The 19,350-nt window shown below is 31.4% G+C and overlaps 1 protein-coding gene across 1 annotated transcript in view; it reads right to left on the bottom strand.

Moving 5' to 3' along the window:
* Nucleotides 1-19,350, bottom strand: part of LOC130442609 (neuroligin-4, Y-linked) — a 394,311-nt gene that overhangs the window by 165,216 nt on the left and 209,745 nt on the right. The window contains exon 3 of the mRNA XM_056776885.1: nucleotides 3,250-3,396. Coding sequence (XP_056632863.1) covers nucleotides 3,250-3,396 — 147 coding nt within the window. The remainder of the gene's footprint in view (nucleotides 1-3,249; nucleotides 3,397-19,350) is intronic.

Raw genomic sequence — 19,350 nt, 5'->3', positions numbered from 1 at the left:
TGAGTAGAGTATTGAATAATAGATTATACCCCATTCCTTCGAGAGCAAGAAATAGACTACGAAAAAAGTCGAAAGCGACAGTCTTACGAATCTATCTAAGGTGATACTGTAGTACTGGATATACTGTTTACACCACCACTACACCAACACACACGATTACACTGTCTGACCAGCGTTTCGATAACCAAGTTATTAACTTCAGAAGCTGAAGGTAAAACAGTTTTGAAATCAATATACAAGATCTAACTAAACTGTATTGATAACGTACCGGACAATGTATAAAATGTGAACAAAATAATACAGTTCGAAACTGAGATTGCTTGATAAAATCATCAAAATGGTGAAGGCGGAGACGAAGGGTACAGAAGAAAGTTGTGACTTGTTTTCTAATATATTTGAACTAAGATGGTAAGGAGGATCTAGAATCAAAAAAAGATGCAAGTCCGTGACAAGATATCGAAGAGATTAACGCACATACAGCTGCTTTTGATAGAGAAAACTGGAGACAGAGAGCTAACACAAAGTTTCCTATGTTCTCTTTAGGTCTCATATATTTTCTGTCTGATATTGAGTTTTATGAGTATGAGTATGAGTATGAGTTTTACCTTTAGTCTCTGACGATAACTTGGTTATCGAAAGGTGCGTCAGACAGTGTAATTGTGAGTGTTGGTGTAGTGGTGGTATAAACAGTGTGTTCAGTATAAATATAGCCATTGGTTCTGGAAATTCCGACTCAGTGATGATATAGTAATTTAAAATATTTTTCATCGGTGATTGAGAAGTAGAGAAATATTTTTAAGGACGCAATGCATATCACAATCTACGAAGAATGAATGAAGTTGTTAAATATATAACCGATAGTTCAGTCAGAAGCTCATAGTCTTCTTTTCTATCCACATCCGCGATAACCAAATTAAATACTATGCACCTAGTTTCTCCTAAATGAAAATTTACTTGAAGGATAATGTTTCTAGTCATACCAAAAGCGACTTTCCATAAAAAATCCAATCCAACTGTTGCAGAGGAGTAGTACTAGCCGAAGGCTAGACGTATTCAATATTCTTTGTTCCTTTTTATTTTAATACAAAACAATGAAAATTATATTAGACAAAAAAATATATGAGATCTAAGGAGAAAATAAGGAAACATTGTGTTAGCTCTCTGTTAATCTCTTCGATATCTTGTTACGGGCATGCATCTCCTTTGATTCTAGATCTTTCTCACCACTTTAGTTTGAATAATTAGAAGACAATTCAGAAGCTTTCCGTTAGGTATCTAAATATGTGTTCTTCTGCATTCAAATACACCATTTTGAAAATATTATCAAGCAATCTCAGTTTCGAACTGTATTATTTTCTTTCTTTTTGTACATTGTTAGGTACTCTATCCATACAGTTTAGATAGATCTTGTATATTGATTTTACCAACAGGAAAATGTAGTTCACTTTCGGTCTCTGAAGCCGATAGCTGTTCTTGTGAGCATTGGCTTTGTAGTAGAAATATATATGCCCAATATGAATGTCATCATCGGTTTGGAAATTTTCGAATAAGTGATGAAGATGTCTTTCACATTTTGATATTATGTTTGAGACTACTTTATTTTTTCTTCAAAATATAATCGGAAGGATTTTTGACAAAATCTATGGTTCAACATCTCAACTGGTTTCACTTTGTGGTGATCAGTGATCACGTCTCAAAAACGTTCTAGAATCTTTGTGTCAAGCACATTAAATTTGAATAATTCATTATAATTTGAATGAAACACTTTTCTAATAAAGAAGCACGGTATTTGAAAAAATAACTTAATTGAAGAATATTTATCCAAAGGAAGCATATACAATTATGCTTTTTCTTTAATATTTTCATATAATATAGTTGCTTCTATCTTTATTACAGGGTATTCCAAGATTTTATACAAAAAATTCGAGATTGAATAGATAACGTGCTGTGATTAAAAAAATTTTAGTACTTTGGGGTTGTCCAATCAAATCATATATTTGAGTATATTTTCTAAATTATACATTGAAACATTATGAATTTTCAATGGATGTTCACGTATGTCCATGTAGTATATTAATATAATAAATGTGATAAAATATAATAAATAATACTACATTACTATCTGGAGCCCAGGGGCAGCTCTTACCCAATGGTCAACAATCTAAATATAGCAAAAATGAATTTTTTGATCGATTTTTCAACAAAAAGGTACTCTTTGTTTAACTGGATAAAATTCATGATCTAGGAGACTTTAAAATCGTTGTACATGCCAAGGAAACCGTTCTCCATAAAGACACATCCGAGATTGATCGCTTTGTCCATTTGCATGGCCACCACGTTTCCCTGAATTAAATACAATGGATTCATTTTTTATGGATATTTTAAAATCATTAAGATAGATCAATCTTAGATATGTCTTTATGGCGAATGGTTTCCTTGGCATGTACAACGATCTAAAAATTCACCCAAACCATAAATTCATTTTTGCTATCTTGATTGTACAGGTTGTCCCTGCGAAAGTTACGGATTGTTAACTATTGCTCATGAGCTGCCCCTGGCCTTCAGATAGTAGTGTACAATTATTCATTCATCCAAATATACTACATGGATATATATATATATATATATATATATATATATATATATATATATATATATAATCCATTAAAAATTCATATTATTTGAATCAATAATTTAGAAAATACACTTAAGTATAATTTCGTTTCGTAGCTTTGAAGGCCTATAACTCAAAAACGAGGGAGAGAGAGAGATAGAAAATTTTACTCATGTCGCAGCATTATTTGCACGTCATTTGATCAATTTTTTTGCATCAAATCCTGGTATAGCTCGTGCTAATGTCCCTAGTCACCCTAATTATATGTGTTTTAAAAATTGAATCAATAGTATCGATTATTCTCTCCATTTTCTCATATATAAACGTAATTTAAACGAAAAGTTCACCTTAATGTTTCAATGGATAATTTACTATCCAATAAATTTTTCTTTCAATAGTTATATTGACATATTAGTGGAATTTATTCAAATTGGGAAGGTTTCTCTCTGATTCAATATGTTTAGTTAGTTTAGTTAATAAGTTATGCGAAGGCACTATATTCGATTTATTACTATAGTCCTGAATAACTCTAGAAACACATTCAGTCTTATGAACTTAAAAATTTGTATAGAAAGCTTGCCAAATGGATCTGTTTGGAATTCGTAAGATTTCTTATAAACCAGAAATGTACTCACCTAATATACCTAATCTGTAGTTAAGCGTGATAACGACTAAGTCGGAGTAGGAAGCTAAAACGCTTCCATCGTAAGGATTTCCTGAATTCCACTCGAAAGATTCACCATGAATGTAAACTATCACAGGACGTAGTGAATCCGGAGAAACTGAAAAAAAAGAGATATTGTTACCACGTATATGCTATAAATATCACGTTCACAACGTGAAAATTGTTCTGAATATTAAAACAGTTCATATAGAAAATAACTGAATTTGTTATAGATGTTCTACTAGTTCTAAATATGTAATGTGCTACAAAAATAAACGTGAAGTGCTTCTTTATATTTATGGTGTTGTTCATATAAGACAAACTTCATGATGATTAGAGGAAGGTTGAGAATACATCATTTTATTCAGAAATTAATCATTAAATTCTGGAAATTTGGAAGTTACTGGAACACAATCGAAAAAAAAAAGATATTTATCAGAATGGTCTATGAATATAAAACATATAAACTAATTCAAATAACAGGTGTTGATGAAGTTAACGATGAAAAGAATTAGCATTACTAAAAGGTGAATATAAGTTAACTAAAGTTAAGATGTGGCGGAAAAATAACCGTCAAGTAGTACCAATATCTAAAAAGTAAACCTTGAACCGATCGAAAACTACAGTGTAATAATGCCACTGGGAACTATCTGAAAATCTAATATTCTAAAAAAAGAAGTCAACGATACACGCGATATATTAACTGACACAAACAATAAAGAAATACTATGAGCATTATATAGAGATACATTAACCTTCCATTGACATAGCATTGAAGAAAATTGCCCACTGAAAGGAATGGATATCTCAAAAAAATTAATCATAAAATAACTGGCTAATCAAAAAGCGAAAATTACAAATACTGAAGGAAATACAGAAGTAATTATCCCAGAAGAGTTAGACTAGGAAACGGATTTATCAACAGAATAATCCAACTTAATACTTGAAGCTGTGATATGGAACGGAGATATTCACAAACTGATTTGACAAAATTAAGAACAAATTATTGGATATGCGGAAGATCTAGTGATTATGGCTTGGGAAAAAGAGTCTGGAACATCTCAAGCAAAGAAAAATGAGGAAGCGAAAATCAGGTGACCGAGTATCAACATTCATGAACTACAAAATGGGAAAGCAAATGGAAGTAGATTGTTATAGTATGTTTAGAGTAGGATGTTATATACGTCGTAGTAATCAATATTTATACTTTTATTTGGCTTTATATCGACTAATTTTACAGATCACATGTGATTTATTTGTGAATTTATAAGAATTCGATCATGAATAGCAATTGATTAAATATTTTAAATAAAATACAATTATTACTATGGATGCGATTCAAATCAAATATAATAGTGGGCAAGATACCTCACAAAACCATACCTGATTCCCAAGGATGAAGTATAAAAACACGTAAGGCATCCTTAATTCAAACTTTTCCTGATGATGGGAGAACTTTTACCGAAACTAAATCAGTATAAGTAAGATGAAAATTTTCCTATATATAAGATGATGAATACATCATTAGTCGGGAGATATAAGTGGACTAGAATGACCAAAACAAACATGTTTATTGATATATAATGTTGAGCTATATACCATCGGTGATCTACCCATTTTTTTTAAGTTACCGCTCGCAGTTTTAAGCCTGAGTCATTTTTTCTACCAAAAAACGTCAACCCGTTCTTCGTACATGCATACAAAAATGAAGACAATTGCGAAAAATATGTAATAATTAATATTCTTTATATATGATGCTTTCCATTTCAAATATCAGTTATTAAAGGCAAAAAATTATACCAGAACATTGTTCTATTATACATATACGTTATTTACTTTATAAATTCGATAACTGTTGGCTTAAACTATAGATAAGGTTGTATTTTTTTGGAAAAAAATTATATAAAGAAACAGTACAAAGAAGGTGGAAGTTTAATATATCTATATATTTAAAAAAAACCTGCCGTATCAAAAACTAGTCTCCATTCCAGCCGACAATCCCAAACCAATGGCAGACATTTCATTGGAGCATATTAAACAACATTAAGTCCATCCACAACAATCCGTCAAATCATTCATTCCTAACTCAATCTGCGATAAGTTCGGAAAATTAGAATAAAAAATATGTGTAATTCTGTAATCTTTTGATTTTCAATTTATAGTCGTCTAAAAAATTTTTGTGTACTATTTGTTGCATTCTGTAATGTAACATTCCATTTTTATTATTATTTGAATTATGCAGAAGTACTTGAATATGGGCTGGCAACATATTCAAATGTCTGGAATATCAATTTTTAATCCTCGTAGTTCACTTAAGCCTAATCTGTATGTCATAATGAAGAATCCTACCAATTTTAAATATGAAGCTACGTTTTCAGCCACCTATATCACTCAGGTTTTAATCCGATCAAAAAATTTGTGCTCGTTTTCAGGAATAATAATCTGGAATTTCAATTCAAAAGCGTTGAGGGATGAAAGAATACGCATCGATCACAGAAGAATTGATGAAACTCGGAGAGTGATTGAAAACAATGGGTTGTTTTATTGATTTACCTGTTCACTTTGTGGAAAATCCTCTCTTCAACGAAATCAAATCTTGTCACTATAAAACAAATAATTATGGATCGTACCATACTCTATTTTTATCTACTAGAGAGTAGTAAAACCGAATTTCTAATGCGGTTATTATTACGGTCATTAAAATTATTGTTACAGGATGATTCCAAGAATCTCTTATCAACAGATTCATCGAATATAAGATTGTAGGGTTTTCCATTTAGTAAGGAGGTTCAAGTTGTGTACTCTCAACAGTTTAGTTTACTTGCAACATGCAAGGTGCAGTATGCAATCAATTGTGAGCTCTATTCGTATTATGGCAAAAGGATCAATTAGAAAAAATTTAAAGACATTTATGTGAAAGTGTTAATGACACAGTAAAATCAGTACGCTTTGTGTTAGGAATTTTCAATTTACAGAGTTATTAAAGAAGATTTTCAAACAACACGTAGAGCTCTAGGAGAACCAATACTTTAAATAGCAAATCAATAGAAGAAAAAAACTTCCAAGGGAAGTATATGTGATCTTCCGATAGTAGACAAAATTGTTGCCAGCGAGCAAGTTGATGAAGATTACCATGGAATGTGCCAAAGTACACTATGAAAACTTCTAAAAACATTGTTTTTCTCTGGAAAAAGGAGTTCCAGAGTCTATATTTTGATAAACAAAGAAGCTTGAAGACGTATTAACCTAAATACTATACGTAATAAAAATGAGGTACCAAAGAAAAAATATATTTTATTCAAATGAAACATGATAAACGAATAACAAACACCAAAATAATTTTGGCAATATGAAACTGTTACAAGTCGAAGAATAGTTCATTTAAATAATTTTTCTACTGCTCTAAATCTACCATCAAGGCATTTCAAACGGTTTTGTTAAAGGGGATTTATTGAGTCATCTACTTGTATCACTTGTGACTACCATGAGGATATGAATGGTTCTTGAGAACTGTATAATGTTAATGAATAATGCAAGTTATCATTCGAGATTCTTAGAAAATTGGCCACAACCAAGTGGTTGAAAAAGATTTACAGAATTGGCAGAATTCAAAGAATATTGAGTTCCATTAAGAATATGTGACGAAATCGTAGAATGCGAACTGAAGCTTATCAAACTGGTATGGGCACAAGAAAAGGAAGAAGTGTCAAAAAAATATAATATGATTAGAGAAAAAGAGAACATATGGAAGTTGGACAAGATTCTCATAAAATGATCGATAAACTCACTGTAAATATTAATTCCGACGTAACCTTATTCCGATTACGATTTGCACTTGTAAGAAGTAGGTCTACTTACGGACGGTTTCATAATTCCACTCTTACTGGCACTTTAACTGAATGTTTCTTAAGATTGAAGGGCCCTTTAACTTAGTTATGGAATGAATTGGTCCCATCATCGATTTGTAACGGTCTTTCAAGTAAAGGCTCTTTTAAGACGGTAAAAGGAGGTTGACAATACTCTGTCCTCTTCCAATATGCGTCGTTAAAAAATAGAACAAAATAAAACGTAGAAGTGAGTGTCATTTGTTGCCAAAATTTCTTTTTTCCTGATCTGGTAGCGTGCAGTTGTGTTTTATATTTGCCAATTCAATTCAATTTTCCATTCCAATAATGTTATTCAATAAGTTTTTTAATCATTTTTAATCGTAGTATGGAAATTTAACATGATTGATGCACAATTTTAATTTCTACGACATTTTTTGTTCGTATAATAGATTTATTGTACAAATTTGTATTCACGTTTTTCAATTTTGTCATGCGATATCCGCTGTCACCTACCGAAGTATCTTCCTCAAACTGCCTTCTCAATTCAATATTGTCTGCGTATGAACGGAACTTTACCAACGAGCTACAATATTACGAATCCGAAGCAGAGCGTCAGATACAGTTTGTACGTTTAATGCATAAAAACCTTTTCGGTTCCTATAAATATCTACGTCTTCGCCGCCTGGAGATTGTTTTGAAATTGAGATGCAATCGACTGCACTTGTTGATAACGGGTAATTGCCTATTCTACTCATGCCGAATTTGAATTATTAATGCCGTAAATGTGGGTTTAGTAATTCGAAATCGTTTGAAAAATCCAAGTTGTTATATATTTTCTTATAGTTGTTTCAATGTCGGTATATTTTTTTCTTCTGACAATAACATTTTCCTCTTCAGATGAGCTTGAGCTCAAACTTAATGTAGCACAATATCCAGCCAGACTCTGGTAATCTGTTAAAGTCGAACATTTCTAACTTTACCAAAAGTTCAATTTGAGAGAGAGAAATGCTTTATTGGCAAAAAATTTTCACAATTTGTTGACAAAAGCTTGTGAAAACTAAAAAACAAACATAGAAGTAAACCATAAAAATAAACAAAATTATAGGTAATAATAATAGGTAATAATTAGTATATGAGTCCATGGCAAAAATTAAACCATTGTGCAGCGTGCCCATAATTGAATATTATAGTCCAAAAAGTATAAATAACAGCACTTTCTTGTGTCTCAAAGGACTAACTGGGACTAAACTACAATCATAAAAACCGAAGAATCAATTTACAGTTAAACAGAACACTATTTTGACCTTTCCCTGATAATATGAAAGAGGAATTTGTTGAATTTGGAAAATTAATGGATGGATTATGGGGCGAAGTGAAACTTGTGACTGTCTTATGCCGGGACGAACTAGTCATATATCATTCTGATCCGTCTCCGGTCCGATCCAAAGAATGGATCGAAAGGGGTGAGTACACATATTCTACATGCTTCCAAGCTCTTTCCGATTTCCAGTTCCGGCTCGGTACATTCGCCACTATCGCCAGTCTTGATTCAATGAAAAAGGCGAAAGTTCCTCTGCGAAAAATTATAGCAGCTGCGATTTAGCCATATTGGCACTTTGTTCAGAGGAAAATTGTGAAAATACGTAGAAAGCGAAGAGCTATTTTTATATTTAGCTTTGTTTTCGAGAAAATAACCCATTATTTTTCGTGAGACAAAAACACGAAATGAAAATGAAAATATTCATACAAATTTCAACGTATTCGTATAGGAGTGAGATCAGACACGTATCCAAAAAGTGTGAACATCGCTGTTCAAACTCCAGTATGTAGTATGATTGTAGTCGGATCGGTAGGATACATCGTAGGTGTGTCCCAGCCTCCATTCGTGATAAGTAAGCCCCGTAGAGATCTCTTCGAAGTTTTGACACAGAGATACGAGAATCAAGACTTTTGGGATAAACTTTGTATACTGGTAATTCTGGTATAATTATTTACAGTTGTTCACAGTGAATATGCCCTCAAATTATTGCGGAATGCGGGAAAAGATGATATCTATTTGATTTCAATTGGCAAGTGATTATGTATTTTTTTGCATTGTGAGATATTGAGCCGTTAACTAATTATGAATGTGGAGTAGGTTCGTAAAGGTCCTGCTCCACGTTCCTAAGCTGATAGCCGTGCAACGATCTTTCTGAAATTGCAGAAGCATGATTACAAATTGAGCAAATGGATTTAAAGATGTAAATATCAAAAAGCTCTTTTGTAGTTTGAATAGTACATAATAGACTGTTGAGGAGATGGATAAGTTCTGTTCTGATCTCAGCGTAAAACATATTGTATAATATTGCAGAAAAATTGCACTTTTACAACTTCGGCGGTTTAGGAGTTATAAGCAGGTTAATTACACGAAAATATAAATGTACATCCGATATATTCATCACATTTATACAAATATTATTTCATACGAATATACTCGAGGTATAACTTCAAAAAGTATACTTCCTACTAAAAAAAGTGTTACGTCTATCGTTATTTCCTAAGCCTGTTTAGTTAGTTAGTCTAAAAATAACGAAAATTGAAGTAACTCTTTAACATCATGGAAAATATTAGGATCAGAAGCAGACAACTAAAATACATTGGAGCGGTTTTTGGAGCGGGACAAACAATTTTAACAACTAGTACATTCATAACAGTACAACTTTTACCACTTTTCCATTGTTTTCGAAGTCTACTTTATGGATGTGTAGTTGTTTTTGTCTCAGAAAAGCACTTTAAACAGTTATATTACTTGGCTAAATAACACTTTCTATTGTATATTCAATAACAAAATTAGTTTGTTCTCTCAATATTAGTTTACCGTTTAGGAAATATTTGTCAAAAATTTGTGTTGTTAGGTTTTTCCACAGTCGCAGACATTGACACGATACAAATTCAGAATGCCATGTTTTGTTCTGAATGGAAGTCGATTTTTTTGGATATTCGAATAAATGTATTTGAATAATTATAGGAGAATAACATCGAATGCAGTCTTTTTTCGGTGGAAAGTTCCATCCGCTCCTAGAACATTCAATCTCATCTGAACTAATATCCGTAAACTAAATGATATTACTGCGTTTGGAAGAGATTTCAGAAAATTCAATTTATCAGGACCACTCAACCTTTCTTTCTCACAATTATTGGTTCAGCGAATAGTATGCTCCATACGTTTTTAGAACAAAAAAATCTATATCAAATATAGAATCAACAAAATTAGTATGCTGCGGGATGGAATTATTTCGTATTGATTGTATCCATCAATTTACTTAGGTTAGTTTTTATTAGCACGATGTGACAAATTACTAGCCAATTTTCAAACGAAGACGAGAGTAGTTAGGGCGTTATCATAGAAATCTGCAAAAATATAGAGATTGATAAATTTATGATAATTATTATAGCATCCGTTGTTCATTTTCAAGTTATTCACATCCCAATTAAAAAAATTATTATTACGATATGTAAATCTACCCAACCCTGCAGAGGAGCAGTTCCTATATCAAGGTCCACTCTAACAAACACTGCTCTTATTGACATTTTCCTTATCCTACCAAATTATATCCAACGAATCTCTCTTTCACTGTTTCTCAATTCACCCCCATATATATTTTTATATAGCTCAATTCTTTATTGCATCTATTGATCGCCACTGTTGTTGTTGATGTTCATAATCAGTTCATCAATCACCTTGTTTTATTGCTTCATTTGCATTAAGCTCAATTCCTTTTTTGTTCTTGCTCTTGAAATAATGAACATTTCCTCCTTGGTACATAAATGTTGTATTCTGATCCGATTCATTAGAATTTTTTTATAAATCTCTTGATAGTCTGTATCTTTTACAAATTTTTCATAATCGTTGGTATTTCTTTATGCGCGATATGAAAATTGTGAATTATCTTTTTCATTATGTATGTGCCTGAAATAAGCAATTTTTTCGACTTCTCCCCTTTTGCCATTTAGTGTGGTAACTTTTTGTGGTTCTTCTTAATCAATCATTTTTTCAATTGAGCTTCTTCTAATAATAACAACACGTGCAAGACCTTAACATAATGTGATGTTTCTCTTATTTATTTGTAGGTCAATTTATTATAGACAGAACTAAACTGCGCTACATAAACTTTATCAAAATACTAATCTTGAAACAGAAGAGACCTGAAATCAAGAAGATTCAGAAACATAAACTTATTTATATACCACAAATATAAATCTCAAAACTTCTAGAACATAAGGAATAAGTAAATAGACCTTCCTAGAAATTATCCAAAAGAAGCGATGTAAATGAATCGTTTACTATAAAAAGCAAATAACCTTTCCTAACCTAACCTAACCTAATTTTAGAATTTCAATACATCTAGGCAGAAGACACGTTCATAACAATAATAAGAGCAAATATTCACTCGTTATTATATAATACTTGTATTTTCTTCATAATTATTAATTGATAAGTTCAATTCAAATTGAGTTTGGTCCTAGCGCTTCAAGTGCCATAAATTATAGCAACGCACGCACAATTTCACAACTTTGAACGCTTGAAACTTTTTTCTTCTCTTTAATTAGAAAACTCACGTTCAATAACTATTGATTGTTATCTCACTTTTCCCTAAGACTCTTACACTTCTTTTTGCGATAATGGAGGAATTAAGATTGATTGATGTATTTTTGTAAGGCAAATTCCAATATGTGAAAATATATTTTTCTCAAAATTCAGATTCTCATATCTCTGCATGAAACTGAACAAGACACAAAAATGTACGAGTATAGATATCTTTCCTTCCTTTTGCTACAGTGCACCTCATGTGCTATCCAACTTCTGATTAAGAGTATATAACACCAAACAGAAATATATGGAGCAAAGATCTTGAATATAAAAAGAAAACATACCGTACCTACAACAAAAAGCGGACATCATCATAACTGTTTAACGCTTTGGTATACAGAATCAACTACAGAAACCAGTTCAGCCAGTAAATTTTTGTAAGAGAGCATGCGTCAAATTTTCAATTATCAACTTTACAAAAAATTATATTGTAAACTGATGAACATGGACTTACTGAAGTCGATTATCGATTAAACGAATATCAACGTTTTCCAGTGGTTATAAAGTGAAACAATCTGTATGTTTACATTTACGCCCTAACGCTACTGTTGTCTTTTCGAATTTCGAATGATCAAATTTGAGTGAGCGCCCAGAAATTGAACATTTCTGAAAAAATGTCATCAATAAATATACGGTCGCTAGAACGGCAAAACTGAAATAACATTGGACTCACGATCGCGACAGAAAAAGGCCGAATAGATTTCGCCGTTTATTTCACATTGCTACGAACAAGCTCGCGAAATGTGTCCTTAGGCTGGCCCTATCCAGCTATAATGGAATTTTTCAGAATTCGGCGAATTCGCGTGGTGACTTTTACATTTTTATAAATGGCGGACACTCCTTTGATGAACTTTTCATTATAAAAGGCTGTTTATTACAGTATTTCTTTTAAATAATTTCTAAGAAAGTCTATTTATCTATTTATTCTATTTATTTCTGTTCAAGAACTTCGTAGAATGCTATTTGTGGTAGATAAATAAGTTTATGTAGCGCAGTAAGTTTAGTTTTAGATGAGTAGTGAAAAGAACAAATTAGTGCAAGTGTTTATTGATTCACCCCAGAAATGAAGATTGTGAATAAATACAATATTGAAGTTAGATTTGTAGTGCTTTTGATCTTAAAAATGACAGTGTTGATGGTATTTATCGTGTAATTCAATTTCATCGCACAGACTAGTGTAAAACAGTAAATTCAAAAAAAAAAAGAATTGAAAAAACCCTAAGAATATTCTGCGATTACTGTTAAGCTTAATGCTAGGATTGTAATTAACATTTTGATATCTGGAAATCGGTTTAAAAGAGGTTCTCTCTTTATTTCAACTCTTTTCATTTCTTAGTTATATTCTCCATTTTATACGTACGTACGTGCTGATTGTTTCGTATTGTCCCAGAGAATAAAAGTGTGTAAATACTCGTAAACATGAAAACTTACATAAAAAACACATGAAAATGAATAGTTATATTTTATAAACATTTACCGTTGCTAGTTGATAAGCTTCGATTTAAATTGTCGTATATGTGGAAAATGAACACATTGTTGCAATTTATAAAAACTGATTTTTTTATTCTGGAGCTTGAAAAAGAGCATTTCATCCATTTTTTCCGATTATAATCATGAAATGATATTACTAAAAACGTTCCATTGTTAATTTTTTCATTTGATGTTTTAGGAGTTGAAAAAATATGATTGTAGCATTGAATATTCTGGTTTTTTTTTGCTAATCCATACATCAATCATCAATATACGCTAGTTCAACAAAAAAGAAAATGTTGCTATTCCATAACTAAATTAAATTCATCTGGAATATTAGACATGTTTCAGCAATGGATCGTTTCTATATTACATTTAACTTCCTTTTCAGATGATGGATTGTTCTAAGGTGCATTTGATTTTTTCTCATCATTGTATTTAAATCGACAGGAGTATTGATTTTCAACCTACAACATTACAAGCTGATTGTGTATCATTTTTATCTTATAGAGAAAATTATACGAAACTTAAAAATACAACAAACAGTAATTGAAAATAAAATCAAGGTGATAAGTAATTAACACAATTCGAAGTCGTATGGGAGTTCTAAATTTGAAACTATTGAGAGAGATAGATAAGCTTTATAAGAAAATTTGACAATTTCATGGACAATATGACACAACTTTATATTAGAGGCTGGAAAATAACATTTTGGTTTACTAATAATTATATTATTATTGATATCTAACTTCATACTAAATTGAATTATGTCAGTCTATGGTAAATTGTAGAATTCTGCCACATAATAATAAGGTCTTTCAAGCAGAATTGCATTTCTCAATATCCGGATCTTATTAAATGTCTTTGCCATTTTTAATTATGAAGGTATCTGATTGAATAATTTTGGCACTGAAGATAATGGAATCTTACACAAGAAGTGAGTATTGTTAGGTAATGCGTTCTACTACTTAAACCAAAAATATAACGATTAGCTCTTTTTGTAATTTCGAGACAAATTCGATGAGGTACCACAAGGCCTACAGAAAGATAAACCAAAACGAAGATGCGATTCGAGCAACGGAAGCACGGATTCGATGGCAAAACAAGCAGAGGATAATTTCTCTACATGTACAGACCATTGAGCACCGTTGATATGTGGACCAAGAAACTTGATCAAATTTGAGGATCGTATCAATTCATTTTCGAGTTTTAAAGGTTGTACAACTCCTCTGTAAGATAAAATTGAATCTTTAAACAGAGACCTCTCACGTCAGACCAGGACTTAATAGTAATCTTTGCCCATGGTAGAATGTAAAGCCTGTATATCTGGAGTATCATAGTTGTGATAAATTTGTGAGACTGTGACATCATTAATGAATACCAAAAAAAGAATTGGACCTAATCTGAACTCTGAGGTACACCAAATTACTCTAAACTTTATCATTAGCTGAAACCTACATTCAAGGTAACATACGATAGGATAAGTAGATTTAAAGGAACACCTTGAATGCTGTAATACTCTAGTTTATTGATAAGAATTTCATTATCAACACAATGGAAGGCATCAACGAAATCGAATAAAAACTGAAGCCATTTAAAATTTATTATTGAGTGAGGTATATATTTCATTGAGAGCAAAACATGACCTCTTCAGTACATTTATTAGGTAGGAAATCAAAGTGTTGAGCAATCAAGATTTTATATTTGAAACGAGAGGGCTATAGACGGTTTTTCATTAGTCTTTCAATTATATTCGATGAGATGGTGATAATAATTATAGCTGTTACTAAACAGCTAGGGAAAAAAGGCGCTAAATAAACACATTATATTGAACTACATATATTAAACTATATTTGAATGTAATTTTAATGAAAAATATTCTGATTAGTCCATGCGTGCTGCGTTGTTAATTCAGTCAATTACAAAAAATACTTCAAAGAATTTTTGGTTGTATTTTTAATAGCCTACAAGCAGTTCTCTACACAATTTTCAAGTTTTTCACGGTTTTCGGATGGGAGTGAGTACCACTGTCTATTTAGTTTTCATAGGAAGTTTGAGTTGGATGCTAGTTATTTGTATCATTAAATATTGAGTTTATGAATTTAAAAGAAAATGGTATCACTATTCTGAGATAAACCGAGCAGGATTTGAGTCTTTTGCTTCTCAAGCCAATTTTCTACCACTTTCGTTGCTTCGGGACATTATCCGGATTATCAAGTTCATAATCAAATTTTACAACTTTATTTGTGTTTATTTTTTGTTATTCAATCTATGAAGAATTGGATTTTTCTTTATGAGTAACTCTTATTGAAATATCACCCAATTGATAGGATATGTAATTCCAGCAACTTCAAAGAGATGTGCGCTAAAAATATTTTGGTATATAATTCCATGAATAATTCCTAGGATTCTGCTATGAGGTACAGTATCATAAGCTGTGAGGAAACTTCAAATTCTAATATTTCCACCATCATATTTTGCTTTCAAAATTCCATGGTTTTATCATATTCACACTTTGTACCATCTTTTACGCCTCTATTGATTTTAGACTAATCGCCGCTGTGTCTGAAGCTAAAGAGACCTCACTAGATCACAAACACGACTACTAGTATTATTTAGTATGAAATGTTAATGTACATTTGAATCTTCTACTAAGTCTTAAGAGAGGTATTAAATTTGCTATAATCATTTCACGTAGGAAAAGGAATCATTCTTCTTTTTCCTAAAAATTGTGTATAGGCTATCTTGGGGATTTAAACCCAATATTATTTGTAGACATCACTTGATACCAAGCAATACTCTTAATATTTATGATGATATCATAAAGTATTCGAAACTGAAGGCAATATAGTGATATTAGGCCATCAAACCTCGATGAGCGCTGATTTTTCCCAATTATTAACTAGGAACATGTAAGAGACAACCAGTAGGTACTAATTAATTTGATAATGCACCGAAAGTAATTGTTAGCTACCTGTATTTACAAAATCCGGAGTTATATACGGAGCACTGTTCCCGAAGGTCATCCTGGTGGATGAAGATGGAGATTTAACAACCCTCAAGAGACATGTGGGTTGGAAGTCGACTACAGTGGCAGAAGATTATAGATGAATCATAAGCGGGTTGCAAATAAAAAGTGAATGAAACGTCGCCGACGCAATGTGAGACGAACCAGGAAATCTGTTCTATCTGTGCAAACAATTTACCACCAGAAGGCCCTGTCCTTTGATAAATTGTTTAAACAATTATATTACTATCAATTTTTGTAGTAATCACACAATTACACAATAAATATGTAAATTTTGGAAGATATTTTATTGCGTTGTGGGGATCGTGAGAAAAATATTGTACATAACTAGCTCGAAAGTTTTAAGCACACTCGAGTGAACTCTGCACTCGGCTTGAGACAGTCCCACTCGTGTGTTGAATGTTAATATTGGTTAGTAATGTACTTTAAAAAAATTCATTTCTATCAAGCTATATAACTTGAACCTATTATTAGAACTATATAAATCATATTTCATTTTTTAATGAGGCTTGTTAACATTTCTCAATAAATTTGATGAAATTGATCATTTTTGTTGTGATTCCACGTACATTAATTTGCCACATCTTCTTTATGTAGAAGTCTCATTTTAATATATTTATTTTTCTGACAAAAAAAAGGTTTTTATACTACCTGGTAACATCAATTCAACGATTTATGTGAGAATCGTCTAGAAGATAAACTATCAATTTCTGTGGGACTTGTCGATATAATTTATGTATTGATTTAGGTCGCCTGCACCGGTGAGATTTAGCAGAGCTGGGTCGAATCAAGCACTAGATGTGATTATAACTAATTCTACATTACTCGTATTAATCAAAACGCTTTCCATTGGAATTAAACTGATATTCTAACAATCTACATTACAAGAAATTAAAAACCTATTTTGTTATCATTCCATTTTATTATATTTGTAACCTTCTTTCAATAGATGTATTTTGAAACAAGCATAATAGACCAATTGGGTTGCGGGTTGGAAGTAGTGATCAAGAAATCTAACTTTAGGTGTACGTTTTTGAATACTAGCGTTTCCTCAATTCGAAATTATCATTTCTCGTAAATTGGCTCTGCAGAATTGATAATCACTAGCACGGCTACCAAAAAGAAAAACAAATTCACTACAATAATTGCCGAAGATTTCCATGGCTGCTGGAAATGAACTAATAACAATCGCCTTAATTTTGGAACATTAGCTAACAAAAAGTATTAGGAATAGGAAGTACCTTATAATAATTGTGACGCAGGTTACATTGGATAGATATTCATATTTATGGAGTAGATTATCAGCTCATTAATACGAAAAAAAAATATTATCGACCAAAGAAAAAAGACTACGATTTCAGTGGAATTTCTAGTTTTTTCAATAAACTTGAATGCAACTACGATATATTTCAAGAACTCATTTCCAATCATAGGGAACCAAAAATAAAAAATTAAGAAAATGTTTTGATTGATTTAATATGAATGAATTTACACAAATGTTGACAGAAGATTGAATGTTATAAATGTTATTCTCTTCAAAAAAAGTTGAACTGATAATGTTCATTTCTGAAAATCCAATGGAATCAATTGATTTGAAGTCATCTGATTGAAGTCAACCAATCAGTAAAACATTATACTGAAAATAAATCCCATGAGCTGCTCATAAATATTGATTTATTCCGATTTTGACATTTCAAATATTTATTATTTCAAAATGTCACGATTTGGTTGTGAAAATATTGATGAAATTATAGAATACAATCAAACATACTGCTACGAGCTCATCTCTGCCCTGATTACAGTAAAATTCTAAAATTCGGCGAAGGCGTCATCTTTGATGAAATATCCGGAATTCGTTCGAACTTTGTTTGAAAGCAAGCGGGTTATTTACATTGTTTCTGTTGAATTATTTCTAGGAAGGTCTATTTATTCATTAATTTTGTTTCATCATTTCCAAGAACTCTTGGAATTCTTTTGGGATACATATAAGGAGTTTTTGTAGTTATTGAATGAATTATTTAAATTAGTTAAGTGATAGTGATAAATGAATTATGATGAGTTAGTTAAGTGTAGTGTATAGTATTTAAATGAATTAAGAACGTAAGAGACAGTTTGTTAATTGACTTCACAAATAAAAATTGTATAAATGAATACGAATAACTTTACAATACTGAAAAATAACATTAACAGTGAAAAATATGTATAGAATCCATTTATGAACTTTTACAATGATACGAAGCATCGATTATATGTAAATAGGACGGCGGAAGAATTGATTGGCGTTAATTTTAAAGGATTGAGCTGTGAACATAGGAAGAGAAGATGGTACAGAGTATAAAGAAACTACGGTCAAAACCATATGGAACCTAACGAGTAAGCTGTTAAAAAAATATTATAAAGAAATTAGATTTATTATTGACACAATAATAAAAAAAAGTTCGATAGCATTAAGTTCCGTTGAAATAACTCAAATAATGAATATATGGAATGAAAATACCTCTAAAGAGCTGCAATGGAAATTCTATCACATATTCGCTATATATTAGCTTAACGAGATAGGGAAGCTGCTGCTTGCTTGACTTTGACTTTTTCTGTATCAAATCAAACAACGATGGTTCTGTTACAAATCGAGTTGAATATAACCCTGTATTCAGCAAGACTTTCCAGGATAGCTCAAGAATGTGTACTGGAAGTAAATGTTTGACATAAAAAAACGACAGCAAAATTTGTCTTGATAGATTATTTGGAAAATTGATGTCAAAAAGTTGCCCAAATATTAAAATCAACAGATTATTCCTATGAATAAATAGTTAGTGGCAATGTGAAAATCCGAAATCGTCACTGGTATGATAAGATGCCCATCGAGAAGAATACGATCCAGCTTGGACAAAATCGTCTGGTGAAGCGATTGGCTTGAATAGCTAGAAAAAAATTTATTAATCACTCCAATAGATCGTCCGCTTACAGGTCACAACAATTGCACCTTCAAATACATTTTTTTCTATAATTAGCAAAAAATTTTCTATAATCCTAATAATCCGCATAATCCTCTACCTTGTTGCAAGCAACAGTGTTTCGAAATCAGTTCAAAAGTTTATCAAATAATAATTATCAATC

The sequence above is a fragment of the Diorhabda sublineata genome, chromosome 4, assembly GCF_026230105.1.
Source record: "Diorhabda sublineata isolate icDioSubl1.1 chromosome 4, icDioSubl1.1, whole genome shotgun sequence".
NCBI classification, from domain to species: domain Eukaryota; kingdom Metazoa; phylum Arthropoda; class Insecta; order Coleoptera; family Chrysomelidae; genus Diorhabda; species Diorhabda sublineata.
The sequence above is the reverse complement of the archived record's forward strand: the minus strand, read 5'-3'. Positions and strand labels throughout refer to the sequence as shown.